Source organism: Trachemys scripta, chromosome 4 (genome assembly GCF_013100865.1).
Source record: "Trachemys scripta elegans isolate TJP31775 chromosome 4, CAS_Tse_1.0, whole genome shotgun sequence".
Lineage (NCBI taxonomy): Eukaryota > Metazoa > Chordata > Testudines > Emydidae > Trachemys > Trachemys scripta.
In genome coordinates, this window is record NC_048301.1 from 38143909 (window position 1) to 38158760 (window position 14852).

At 41.9% G+C, this 14852-nt stretch overlaps 1 protein-coding gene across 1 annotated transcript in view; it reads left to right on the top strand.

Annotated features, from left to right (window-relative positions):
- CEP128 (centrosomal protein 128) overlaps nt 1–14852 on the top strand; it is a 406629-nt gene that overhangs the window by 330972 nt on the left and 60805 nt on the right. Inside the window, exon 18 of the mRNA XM_034769285.1 lies at nt 3061–3084. Coding sequence (XP_034625176.1) covers nt 3061–3084 — 24 coding nt within the window. The remainder of the gene's footprint in view (nt 1–3060; nt 3085–14852) is intronic.

A 14852-nucleotide genomic window follows, 5' to 3' on the forward strand; every position in this document is an offset into this window, starting at 1 on the left:
ATCTGGTCACCCTATCCTCATCCCACTTCAATCGATGGCAAAAAACAACAACAAATCCTCCCATTGATATTAATGGGCATAGGGTTGGGCCAAAAAATAATCACAAAAATCTCCCCAAACCTCTAATTAACATTGACTAAGTACAATATACTTTCTCCCTCAGTCCTCACATCCAACTACACCTCTACCCCGATATAATGCGACCCAATATAACACGAATTCGGATATAACGCGGTAAAGCAGCACTCCAGAGGGGTGGGGCTGCACGCTCCGGCAGATCAAAGCAAGTTCGATATAACAAGGTTTCACCTATAACGCAGTAAGATTTTTTTGGCTCCCGAGGACTGCGTTATATCAGGGTAGAGGTGTATGTCTAAATCTTGCAGATTTTTTTGCCTAACATCTTTAAGATACAGCCTTTCCCATCCATCCACACAGCTAAAGCTCTATGCTCTCCTCATCTCACATCTCAATTACTCCAACATCCTTTTCTCTAGCCTTGACAAATCCAATCTTGCCCCTCTGATATCCATTCACAATGCTGCTGCAAAGATCATTTTTCCTAGTGTGTTGCTTTGACATCATTAGCCCACTCTTTGCATCCCTCTGATGTCTCCCTCTTCTCTGTCACATCAAACATAAGCTATTTGTCTTCACTTGCAAGGCCCATCATGACCCATCTCCACCTATTATCTTTCATTCAGTATTAAAAAGTCAACTCCTGCTTCCGATCAGCCAGTGATGCCAGCCTGTATTGCCACTTGTTAAATTTTCAAACTAACACCTTCATGCTTTTTCCCATGCAGTCCTTCATGCTTGTAAACATCCACAAAACTAACTCATTATCCTCCTTAAAACACTCCTTTCAGTAATTCAGCCAGAGATTAGGGATCTATTACAGGAGTGTGTCTGTGAGTTTCTGTGGCCTGCAATGTGCAGGAGGTCAGACTAGATGCTCATGATGATCCCTTTGGCGTTAATGTCTATGAGTGTATGGTGCCTACAAAAAAATTGACAGTGATTAGGCTGCTGGTGTGCTGTGACCACTGCCTATCACCCTGATCAATACTGTCTGATTGTTTCCTTGTATTCCTACAGCTACCTATGTCCATCTGTTGTCTCTTGTCTTATACTTAGATTGTAAGCTCCTATATTTCTGTTCTGTGTTTGTACAGTGCCTAGCTCAGTGAGGTCCTGGTCCATGGCTCAGGCTTCTAGAAGACCTATGAGGATCAGGGTTCAGAAAATTAGAGATGGCTAAATTCCAGTTCCTCCTTTGTTGGGTTTGGCAGGTTCTCTCCCGGGGTAGTAGATATTCTGTGAACACCTTCTACCTTTAAAATTGTAATCTCTTGTTCTACAAGTTTCAACAACAACAGCAGCTCCAGTAAACTTTTTTAAACCCTGTTGGTGTGAGTTGCGTGGGAGGGATGGCCATAGGCTGTGTACATCTGGGTGTGTTCCACGCCCCCCAGCTGTTGAGGAGGAAGAAGGAGCTTCTTGGCGTAGGTCTTTACTAGAAACTTTTGCCAGTATAATAACACTGAACAGTGGTGTAATCATTTATGACATTTTTATACCAGCAAAAAAGTCCTTTTGCTGATATAGCTTATTTTGTTCAGGGAATTGGTATAAGCTATACAACCAAAAGAGTTCTTTTCCCAGTATATACTGTCTCCATTAGAAGGTTTGCCAGTGTAGAATTACTGCTATAGCTATACCCGCAAACCCTTTTTAGTGTAGACTTAAACTTGTTTTCTTCCTCCACAGCCTTCTGTCTAATAGTGACATGAAGTTAAGAAAGTTTATACAATAAGTCCCAATAGTACATAGAGGAAAGGGGAAGAGACAGCAGACCACTTTCGAATGGTTCATATAGGAATGCCTACAGATTTTCTGGTTTATTTTAACTGTAGGCCCCTTAGTTTGTACACTCTTCAGTTGCTTAGTTAGTCTATTTTTATTATGTCTATATTTGGGTTTTCCTTTTGTTTGTTTTTTAGGTTTTTATTTTTATTTCTAACAAAATTATACTAGTCAGTCTATCAAGAGGAGGTAGCATCAATGTAATTTGTGTTTTAGCTTTATAAAGCACTACCTAACATAGATGCTAATACAATATAAACACTGAAAAACAATCAGATCACAGTAATGAAGACAACTCATGGAAGACCTATGCTCAACATGCAGCAATGGTCAAAAAAGCAGACAAAATGTCGGGATGCATAAGAAATAGGGTAGAGAGTACTGAAAATATAACATCACCATATGAAATCAGTGGTACACCCTCACTTGGAATTTTGTGTTCTGGTACCCCATCCCAAGAAGGACGTAACAGAAATGCAGTGGGGTGCTTAGAGGCTATGAAAATGAGTTGGTGCATGGAGAAACTCTCACATGAAGAGTTTGGAATGATTGAAACAATTTATCTTAGAGAAGAGAGGAATAAGAAAGGGCACGATAAATATAATATATAAAATAATGAATAGTACAGATAATGTAGATAGGAACTTCTTTTTACAATTTCATATGATGCAAGGTCAAGAACAAGAAGGCATCCAATTAAAATAAAAGATGGCAAAGAGGAAATACTTCATGTAACATGCATTTAGACAACGGAACTTATTGCCATGGAGGCCAAGAATTTATCAGGATTCAAAAAAGGATTGGACATTTACATGGTTAAAAAAATATTCAAAGTCATGATAAATACTTCAAAAAATTGTAAGTGATATTGTATCTCCTGCTTCAGGGCAGAAGCCAGACTCCTAATAGGGGATCAGAAGAAACCTTCCTTTTTGGCAAGTTCTTTCATAACTGTTTTCTTCAGGGTTTCTTTCACCTTCCACTGAAGCAACTGCTAAAGACAAGATCCTGAACTAAATGCGCAACTGGCCTGATCAAGTATGGCAATTCTTGTGTTCCTATGTAATAAGTTTTTGTACAAAATGTTGTATGTGCTAATACCAGCAATGACAAAATGAAGCCCTTTCATCATGTTCAACTTGTTTTTTATTTGTTCTCTTTACTTTCTAATTATGTATTCTGCTTTATTTGCAGGAGCGTATCATGGTCTTAGAAACAGTAAGTTTCTCTTTTTCTTTTCAAACCAATTCTAGTTCTTAAACAGATTTTCATATAGTCCCAAAAGGGAAAAGGTCCAGGATGTGTGAAAGAACTTTTCCAAACACTACCCCAACTTCCAAGAAGTTTTTGTTTGCCAATTGACAAAAATGAACCAAAGAATAGGTGAAATTAGCAACTAGCAGTGCATTGGGATGAGGTCATTTAATGGAAATATGTTGGTAAAGTCTAGCATATTTTAAAGGTCAGAGCTCTATAAATACTAATTAGACAAACATTGCCATTTATTGAATTTGTTTAATTTGCTTAAGTTTAATGTAAAGTATACATTAGTATCTCTTTACCAGCAATTCTGTACTTGGACGGATGAAGTGAGCAAGTAAATTTCAATTAATACTTTTGGGGGAATTCTGCGCCAAAAAATTTAAAATTCTGTAGGCAATATTTTAAAATTCTGCAAAATTCTTCGTATTTTGTTGGTCAAAATAACATTATGTAATCATGCCAGTTTCAATCATTTTGGTAATTTATTTCAAAATACTGTACCTGTCAGCAGCTATGTCTGTAACAATACAGACACGCACAAAATTCCCCTGAGTAGAGAGTTAAAGAAACCCCTACGACAACCGAGTTCCTGTTTTTCTGCCCCCTCCCCGCACCCTCAAGCCTAACCGGGGAGATCAGACATTCATGCCCCCTTCCCCCAGAGCCCAGCCATGGGACACCCCATGAAAATCTGCCCAAATTTGGCCAAGTTATAAGTCTTTTAAAAAAAAACACTAGAACAGTGGTTCGCGGGCCGCATGTGGCCCACTTAGCACACAGCTGCAGCCCAGCTGTGTGCTAAAAGGTGGCGGGGTCCAGGACTGCCAGGGGCTGCCATGAGGCTGGCTGCGGGGTCCAGGCTGCCACCCTGCCCTGCACACCAGCATCCAGTGTCAGGGCTGCCACACAGCAAGGGTCGGGGTCAGGGTTAGCAGCGGGGTCGGGTCAGGGCTGATGCCTGGCCCCGCACAACAGGGTAAAGGGTCCCTGCTGCCCAACCCCTCCACCAGGGCTCCGCTCCTGGCCCCACTTTGTGGAGGGATCTCTGGTCTGGGGGCGCTGGGCATAAAAGGTTGGAGGGGTTGGGGGAGTGCTGTGGTTCTCAACCTGCATCCCAGGTAACACATATGTGGCCCACAATGTTTAATTGGTTGAGAACCACTGCAGTAGAGAGTTGGTAGAACTTTGCAGCTAAATTCTCCAAAAGTTCCATCTGCACAAATATTTTATAGCAATGTTCTCTAATCAAAAAGATCCAATAACAAATTGAGTAATGTGTCAGTTTATTCCAGGTAAACCCATGGTAACAGTTTAATATATTCTTACAATCAACAAGGTATATGGAAAAATACATTTTTCTCTGCTATGCAGGACAATCATGTTAATCAATAGTCACACTTGTGTTTGCCTTGGAACTTCCTCCTCCTTCTAAGAAAAATAACCAGATAAACACATCCTCTAACTTCATACCTGCTAGAAGTCTTGACTTCTGTGCTGGGTGCCATTTGAAACAAATCTCTTGATTATTCACTATCCCTAATTAAAAAAAAAAAAATCTTTCAAATGTGATTTAAAAACCAAGCAGTACATTTGTCAAATAATAAATTTCTTAGCATCAGCCATTATATTTTGTTCATTCATAAAATATCTGCATGCTAAAATGTACTGTTGCATACAAAATAGTGTAGGTCAAATGATTTAGTCCTTTCTTAAGCAAAACTATCATTAAAAAGTTATAGGATTTGGCCCTATGTTACCTTGACACGATCAGTCTGACTTAAATGAAAGACCAGAAAATTGTATTTGAGATTAACTCTTCCTTAGTTTACCCCATTGGACCAATGTGTTACATCTCCTTTGATGTCTATTATAGCCTGCTGTTCTAATGCTCATCAACAGAAAACATGAGAGTTGAGGAAAAACTTACTCTGAATTGTTGACTCTTGTTAGCTTGGTTCAGACTCCTAGGAACTGTTTCTTCTCTCCTTTACAGTGGTATAAATGTAGAGTAACTCTATAGATTTAGACCAGTATCACTGACTGATTCTGAATGTTATGAAATGGTTTTATATATGGACTTCCTTTTTCAGAATTAGTGTTTTTTGTGTTTTGTTTTAAATTATATTCCGCGTGCATGAAAGTTAAGGCTTTAAGCATCAGTAAGGCAAATTTCTCCTTGATTCCTTGAACAGACTTAGAAACTCAAGAGATGCTCTACTCTTTTTCTCCATTAGGAGGACTAGAGTGGAGTCAATTCTCTGCTCAATCTCCCCTTCCAGCGGTAACACTGAAAGGGAGACAAGGATCACAATGCATCAGAGAAGGATCTTGTGACCATCTCCAACCCCTGAAATTTAGAGGGCCCCGCAATATTTTCAAATCTTGGCGTGTCATATAGTACTAGGAAATTCACTCTCATGCCTGTTTCTTGGCTATCGTTCTACATGTCATTGAGCATTTAGGAACTCTTTAATCTGAGAGTTAATAGCCCCCTCCCTTTTTGGTGTGCTACTGTAGTGTTATGCCAGAACTGCTCTCACATCAAAGGGTTTGTAGTGCCTCTGGAACCAGGCAGTCTTTTGATGTTACAAATATGATAAGGAGGGGAACTCAAAGCTCCACCACCCTGAGTGCCTCACCCTTTCCTTTCCTTTCCTTTCATCAACTAGCTAGCATGTCACTTCCTCTAGCCAGGGGTACAACCCTTGCCCAAGATTCCCTACTTCCTTCCTTTCTCCCCAGACCTTTGGTGGGCAGCTGCTGCAGCTACCACTGCCAGAAGCATTCGCAGTTACGTTTCCCTGCAGTTTGGTCTCCCAAATGCCTCTTTCCTCCAGGTCCTTATCTCCCTCTCCAGCTATTTATTTATATTCCTTACTCCTGTCTTTTCCTCTCATATAGGCTACTGCTCTTGCCAAAATGCCCTTCTGGTTCTCTAACCTCTTCGATATCTCTTCCCTTGTCCTTCAGTTCGCTACTAACCTAGCCCTCTCAATAGTTTTCACCCACCCCTGTTTTGCTGCTCCGCCTCCTTTTATTGCTCAGTGACACACTTTTGCCTCCAGCACCTTACGATGACCCTCTGTCCCAGCTATCTCTTATTTCCTGTTCCTTACCCCTTTACTGCATTGAAAAAAATTAGGATTGAAAAACTTACCATAACAGATTTATAAGGATACCTTAAACAGTACTCATCTATAGTATCTAGTTTACATACATAGATTCTGCAAAATAAAATTTTTCTATTCAAAGTTTTCCCCCCAACTCTACTTCCCTTAAACATTGCACATCATCATAAAATTATATACAAATTTGTACTCCTTATTCTGGAGTAGCGTATTGCTAGTTTTCTGTTCTTAAAATATAGATCCATTTTTGTATTTTAAAATAATGTGAGATAATCAGCTAATATTTTTAGTTGGGAAAATTAATATGCTTGTGTTGAGACCTTGAAGGCCAAATATATGGCCCAGCATAACCTGAGAAAAGTAGTGTTTTACTGTGCATGTAATAAAAAATGTTTGAACATAGTGGCACTAGAAGGCATTATATAGAATCATATAAATATACAGCTGGAAGGGACCTCAAGAGGTCATCTAGTCCAGTCCCCAATACTGAGGCAAGACCAAGTATACTTAGTCTAACCTGTTCTTAAGATCCACCAATGACAGGGATTCCACAGCCTCTCTTAGAAGCCCATTCCAGTGCTTAACTATCCTTACAGTTAGAAAGTTTTTTGTAATACCTACCCTAAACCTCCCTTGCTTCAAGTTAAGCTCATTTTTCAACCAGTTATGTATCCATCATATAGTAATTTAATCTAGACCACATTTCCCTAGTTTCCCAACTGATGTTCTCATAAGCACTTTATCAAAAACCGTATTAAAATCAAGATCTATCACCTCTACAGCTTCCCCCATCCACTAGGCCAATACCCTATTAAAGAAGAAAATTAGGTTGGTTTAGTATGAGTTGTTCTTGACAAATCCATGTTGGCTATTACTTATCCTCTTATCTTCTAGGTGGTTGTAGACTGATTGTTGTTTAATTTGATCCAGTATCTTTCCAGGTATTGAAGTTAGACTAACTGGTCTATAATTCCATGGGTCCTCTTGGTTGCCCTCCTTCAAGTAATTGCACATGTGCATTCTACTCTTGGTGTGCGCGCCCCCATGCACAGTCACCAGAAATTTTTCCCTTAGTGCTACTCATCGGGGTGGCTTGAGTGCCCTCTGCTGCCGCTGGGATCGGTATAAAGGCCCAGCCAACCTGAGTCCCCTCAATTCCTTCTTACTGCCTGTGATGGTCACTGGAACTGCTCTCCTTGCTTCTGCAAGTACTCTCAGTGGACTGTATCCGCTCATATTTTATTTTAAATAGTTTAGTATTAGTAAGTTTATTAGTGTTTAGTTCATCTGATGGTTTCATTTGATTCCCACTACCACGGGATGCCTCAGTCATCGGGCTTCAAGCCCTACATTTCCTGCAATAAGGCTGTGAGCTATCTGTGCTCAAGTTGCTTTAAATGCCTCAGGGAAGCTCAGATCAGAGAACATTGTCAAATTTTCGGGGACTTTAAGCCCCACATGAGGAAAGATTATGAAGCCAGGCTAAAGTTTCTACTCATAGAGCATCCCTCAGACTTCTATCTGAGCCATGTCGATCAGACTCAAGACTGGGTGTAAGGAGTGCAGCACTCAGTAAGGAGTGCACCTCCTACCATGCATGAGTCCTGTCACCATCCCCAGTGCCTAAGAAGAGGCATAAGAAGCAGAGTGCAGAAAGGGGGAGATCCCGGCACTAAAGACTGCTAGTTATGGGGTTAAGAGTAGTGTGTGGTCTAAGTCTAAGCACACCCCTGCTTCGGTACCACAGAAGAAAGCACCATTGACCCCAACATGTAGGAAAGTACCGTTGACTGAGTAGCCAGAAGGAGCACCTTCCACATCTGTGGCACTGCACCGTACCAACACGATCTCACTACCAATCATACCATAGGCATTTGCAGCTGCTAGGGACATCCTGACCCTAGTGTTGATGCTATCGGTGCTGGAGGGCATGGGAGAACCAACAAGATCACTACAGCTCTCAGTATCATCCCAGTCTCATGTACCCCTGATAGCTCACTCTTTGGTACTGTCAAAAGGAAACTCCACAATGCTTACTTCTCTGCAGGCCTCTCCACATAGGCATCATCTGGAATTGCGCCTCCATGGTGAACGGAAGGAGAGTCATCTTCTTCTGAGCAGGAAGTTGAGTCCTACATTTCTCGTGCTCAGAGCTGTTCTTGCTACTCCTCCTCCAGATGTTTCCATCCTTCCCACAGATTCTGTCACAGGAATGCCATAGAGTGGTTGGCCAGGAGGTCACTGGCATCTGTCCCATAGCCTTTTGGAAATCCCTCTTTCCCCCTGTTTCCAGATCCAATTCCAGGCTCTTCTATTTGATTGCCTTGGAAAGGCGTGTGGCTCTTACTCACCGGACAGCAACTGTTCCTGATTCTGGTACCAAACCTCATATCGAATATCAAGAGCTGGCTCAGCAGGACCTGGCAGATCAAGAAATGAAGGAAGAGTATCTGCAGCCAGTGCTGGCCTCCTCTTCCTCTTCCCTTGATGAGGTGATCTCAGAAGGGGTCATGTCGCCTCCCCCAGATGACTATAAGGCACACCACGAATAGTTAAAGATGGTTGCTTTAAGTTTGGGGACTACAAGTGGAAGAGGTAAAAGAATCCTCTCGCTGCCTGGTCAATATTTTAGCCTCTGCCAGTCCTCCCAGACTGACTCTGCCTCTATGGACCTAGTTAAAGTGTTGTGACAGACCTTTGCATCCCTTACACCCACTTCAAAAGGGACAAATTCTAGTATTGTGCACCCACCCAAGGTTATTAGTTCTTTTACTCCCATCCTGCCCCCTGGGGTTCCTGGCATTTTTGGGTGCTAATGAGGGGAAAAGGCAGGGACATCAAGGCACAACCCCAAAATCAAAAGACTCAGAAAAGCTAAACTGGTTTGACAGGGAAATTTATTCGACCGGGGGGTTGCAACTCAGGGTTGCAAACCAGCAAGCACATTTGGGCAGGTAAGACTTTAACATATGGGACTCTATGCTAAAATTTAAAGACATGCTGCCAGCAGATGGTAGGCAGGAGTTCTCCTCACTAGTGGGTGAAGGAAACTTGGTGGCAAGGGCCTCAATGCAAGCTGCTCTGGACATGGCTGACTTGACTGCCAGGTCTGTGGTCATGCCTAGGAGCTTCTGGTTGCAGTTCTCTGGGCTCCCGCAGGTGGTCCAACATACTGTGCAGGATCTTCCCTTTGAAGATCCTCCTCCTTTTTGGCGCAGACTGACCCTAAGCTCTGTGGGTTAAAGAACTCAAGGGAAACAATAAAGTCCCTTGGGTTGTATACCCCAGCCTCTTCCAGGAACCACTTCAGGCCTCTGCAATCCCTCCGGTATTCTGTTCCTGTTGTCCAACAGGACCTGCAGAGGAAACTGAGTAGAGGTGATAGGCATAGGCTTAATTCTCCTTCTACCTCTGTATCAATGCCTGGTCCACCTAGACATCTAGGGGGTTCTAAGCAGGCATTATGATGGGACTCTTGAGGATGTCATACCAGTTCCCAAGATGCCAAACCCCATTTTCCTTTATTTGCAAACCACTTTCCCATTTCCTCAGTGCTTGATCCTGTATCACCACAGACCTTTGGGTGCTGAGCACTGTAGAAGTGGGATACATTATCTGGTTTATTTCTACATTTTATTCCCACCCTCCCTCCCTTTCCCTCTTCAGGGCCCCCTTGTGTGAAGAACTTCTGGTTCCAGACATTCAATCGCTCTTTCAGGTGGGAGCCATAGAGGTGGTTCCACAGAATTTAAGAGGGAAGGGTTTCTACTCCCAGTACTTCCTAATCCTAGAAGCAAAGGGAGGTCTCAGACCTATCCTAGACCTGTGTCAGCTCAACAACGATCTCAAAAAGATAAAGTTTTGCATGGTCACCCTGGCATCCATCATTCCCTCTCTGGATCCGGGGTATGCCAGCCTCGATTTTAGAGACGCTTACTTTCATGTGTCAATATATGAAGGACACAGAAAGTTCCTCAAGTTTGTAGTGAAGCATTTGAATTACGAGATCACAGTGCTTTTGTTTGGCCTCATTGCAGCATCTCAGGTGTTCACACAATGCATGGCTGTGTAGCAGCATTTCTGAGGAGACTAGGAGTGCAGGTCTACCCTTACCTGGACAACTGGCTAATCATGGGCTGATCCAAGTGATATCCAGTGTTGTTCTCATTTTAGTTAACATTCAAGGTCTCAATGCAGACAAGTCTATCCTTTGCCTGTTACAGAGGATAGAGTTTATAGGGGTAGTGTTGGACTCTACCCAGGTCAGAGTGTTTCTCCCAGAGTCAAGATTCCAATCTATCTGATCATTAGTGACACATCTCAAGTTTCATCCAATCACAACAGCCCAAAACTGTATGAGGTTCCTAGGACACATTGCTTTATGCACATATGTAATACAACGTGTGAGACTGCACCTCAGATCCCCCAAACATGGCTGGCCTCAGTGTACTAGCAAGCCGTCTTCATCTGGACACTGCGCTCACGGTACCTTCTTAAGTTCTGGTTTCACTTAATTGGTGGTTAGATCCTCTCAATGATTGTGTGGGCGTTCCCTTCATCTGCCCTCAACCATAAACGAGTCTGGTCTCAGACTCATCGCGTTAGGGTGGGGGCTCACCAGGGGCCCCTCTGAATTCAGTGTCTTTGGACCTTGTGGGAGCTCTCTTTTCATATCAATATCCAAGAACTGAGGGTGATTCATCTTGCCTGTCTGTCTTTTCTACCTCATGTCAGAGGGAGAAACTTGTTTGTTCTTACAAACAACACTGCAGCTATGTTTTACCTCAACAGGCAGGGAGGAGCTTGCTCATCCCTCCTTTGTCAGGAAGTGGTTCACCTATGGGACTTTTGCTAGCCCATTCAATCAACATCAAGGCCTCTTACCTTTCAGGGGTGCAGAACAAGCTAGCAGACTGCCTGAGCAGGTCATTTTCAAGTCACCACAAGTGCTCTCTTCGCCCGGATGTAGCCAGATGCATTTTCCAGTGGGGGATGGAGGGAGAATTCCCCAAATAGACCTATTTTCAAACAAGTTCAACAGAATATGTCACCAATTCTGCTCTCTGCAAGGCCACAGTCTGGGCTCAATCACCGATGCCTTCCTGCTACCCTGTACAGAAAAGCTTTGCTACAATTTCCACCAATCCCACTCAAACACCGAGTGCTACTGAAAATCAAGCAGGATCACAGCCAGGTTATATTAATAGCCCCAGCGTGACCCTGCCAACACTGGTCCTCCACTATACTGGACCCCTTGGTGACATCTCCAATTTCAATACCATTGCACCCGACTCTCATCTCCCAAATCCACGGTTGGCTGCTCCACCCAAACCTGCAGTCCCTTTAGCTAATGGCCTGGAAACTCCATGGCTAAATCCCAGAAAACAGGCTTGCTTGGAGCAAGTTTGCCAGGTCTTACTGAGTAGCAGAAAGCCCTCCACCGGGGCTGCCTATGTGCCAAAATGGAAGCAGTTCTCTGTCTTGGTCTGTCAAACCAGAGTCTGACCAATGCATTCATCCATCCAACACCTACTTAACTATGTGCTGCACCCGAAACAGCAAGGCTTAGCAATTTCCTCTATCAAGGTTCCCCTGGCACCAATATCAGCTTTCCACCCTTGTGTGGATAACTGTTCTGTTTTTCTAATGACATGAAAATCAGATACCTTGAAGGCCTGGAAAGATTTTACCCTCAATTAAAGGAGCCTGTTTCCCCTTGGGACGTGAACTTGGTCTTGTTTAAACTGATGGGACCACCATTTGAGCCTTTAGCAATGTGCTTCTTACTACACATTTCCTGGAATGTGATTTTCCTAATTGCTATAATTTCTTCCACAAGGGTCATTGAACTGCGTGCCCTCACATCTGAACTACAGTGTACAGTCTTCTTTAAAGATAAGGTTTACTTACACTTTCATCCACGTTTTCTCTCAAATGGTTTCAAATTTTCATAACAATCAGTTAATTTATTTTCCTGTTTTCCACCCAAAATCACATGCAAATAGGGACAAGCAATGGCTACACACATTGAACGTTAGATGAGCACTAGCGTTCTACTTAGACAGGACCAAACCATTTTGGCATTCCATCCAACTGTTCGTTGCAATAGCAGACAGAATGAAAGATTTTCCAATTTTCTCACAAAGAATTTTGTCTTAGATAACTTACTGCATCTGCACTTGTTATGATTTGACAGACATTTCACCACCAGTTAAATTGACTGCTCACGCCACAAGATCATAAGCATCCTCAACAGCGTTCCTAGCTCAGATTCCTATACAGAAATTTGAAAAGCAGCAACCTGGTGGTTATCAGTGCAAAGTTTCCTTCATCTTTCTCTTGCTCCTAATGTATTTATAGTACTACTTCTTATTGCCTTTTATTTCTTTTGCTAGGCGTTTGTTGAATTCTGCTTTTTCTGAAGTCCATTGTCCTTTTTCTGCTCTGCTCACTCCTTCCTTTTCTTAGAACCATTACATTTACTATTTTATGATCATTTTCACCCAATTTTTCTTCATCCTACAGATTCACAACCAATTCTTCCCTTTTAGTCAGAATGGGGAAGTCTAAAATGGCACCCTCCCTAGTTACTTTCCCCATTTTCTGAAACAAGATGTCACCAATACATTCCAAGAACTTATTTGGACATTGTGCATTTTGCTATATTACTTTTCCAACAGATGTCTGGATAAAGTCTCCCATTACTACCAGGTCTTATGTTTTGGATAGTTATCTTATTTAATAAGAAGTGCCTCGTCCACCTTCTCCCCCTAACTTGGTGGTCTATAGTGAACCCCTACCATGATGTTACCCCAGTTTTTCCTTCACCAGAGACTTTCAGCTGCTCTGCCTCTCACTTTCTCCGGGACCTCAGAACAAGTGTATATATTCATGATGCATAATACAACACCTCCTTTCTTTTTAGCCTGCCTGTTCTTCCTGAAGAAGCTATAACCCTCTATACTAATATTCTAGTCATAAGATTTATCCCACCAAGTCTCTGTGATGCCAATTAAGTCATAATTTACTTTATATATTAATACTTGGTTTTCCTCTTTATTCCCAATACACCTTGCATTTGTTTATAGACATCTAAGATGTTGAGCAGATTACTCCACTGTTTTCCTCTTGTTGCTCCTATGACCCAATTGTAACTTTTCATTCTCTTCCTCTCTCTCTCACACACACACACACACACACACACCCGTACCTCTAGTCCTCCGTTAAGGTCAACATTTTTTATACATACCTGTGGGCTTTTGTTACCTGCACCCTTTGAACCCGTTGCTGAACTTCTTATGGAAAAGAGATTACTAATTAAGGTAGATCTGCCCGAAGAAGGGTTAAACTTTATTAAATCAGTCAGTGTTTGGAGGTCAGAATGACAGCTTCATATTTGGTTGCTGATAAGTAGTCATTCTGCTTGCCTAACTGCCTGGCTTGATGATGTGCTTTATAGTCTTGCTCAGAATGCTATCAGTACGTAGTGCATTCTCCAGGTAAGAAGCTGTCCTTTGATTTTGTGAAGATAATGTGAGCTTGCTCTAAAGAGTGTAAGGGATTGAATCCTGCTGCAAGATATTAATATAAAGAAATGTTCTTGGTTTCCTTCCAGGGAGAGTGGAAATCTACAAATCTCCAGTGTCAGGGGCTATAATTTTTTCTAGATATCATCTTTCATTTCTCAGAGACCAAGCAAAAGTGCTGATATACAATGGTCCTCAGTGAGGCAGTTTATTGGGCATGGCACATACTATAGAACTGCTTAAAGGGGATGCTCTGTATTGAGTCCATAGGATTTTCTTCAGGAATATTACTTGTTCGGTATGTGAAATGTTTTTCTTCATATTTCCATATACAGTAGTCAAATATGCTAATAAGCTTTGTAAATAGGCCATTCATATGCTTGTTTAAGCATTTTATTTTAAGTAACCACCCCATAAAGAGGATTTGTCAAAGTTTAAAAAAACCACAGTTTTAATGTAATCTAATAATAAAGAAGGTTTCTAATGTGTTGATAATTTTCACTGTCGTATCCCATACATAAAGATTAACTCTTTACAATCAAATCCATAACCCTAAGGAGTACACAAATACCAACTGCATTAAATGGTGAAACTGCAGACACTTTTCATGCTACCTAGTGGTTAAGATGGGAGACACTTTGAGTCAGGACCTCTGAGTTTTCCTCCTAGCTCTGCCCCTGATTTGCTGTGTTAACCTTGGGTTAATCACATAGCTGCTCTGTGTTTCAGTTTCCATTATCCTTAAATTGTGGGTAATGATGCTTTCCCCCCTCTCTGTGAGAGCCAGTTAATTAATGCATGTAATGCTCTTTGAGAGCCACCGTTAAATTATTTTAGAGTACAAAATATTAATGTAAATCGTAAGTGAAAGATTTCAGCCAGTAACAACCCAGAAAAATTGATTGTCCCTCATGATTGGAAATCCTTATTAAACCTGTAGTATGTGTGTTGAGTCAAGCTCTTTCCACACATGCTGCCCCCCTGAATTATTCTTCCTTGCTTTCAAATAATTATTTCCAAAAGTATTTCCATTGACTGCAGTGGGTATTGGAACAGATCTTAGTAAATT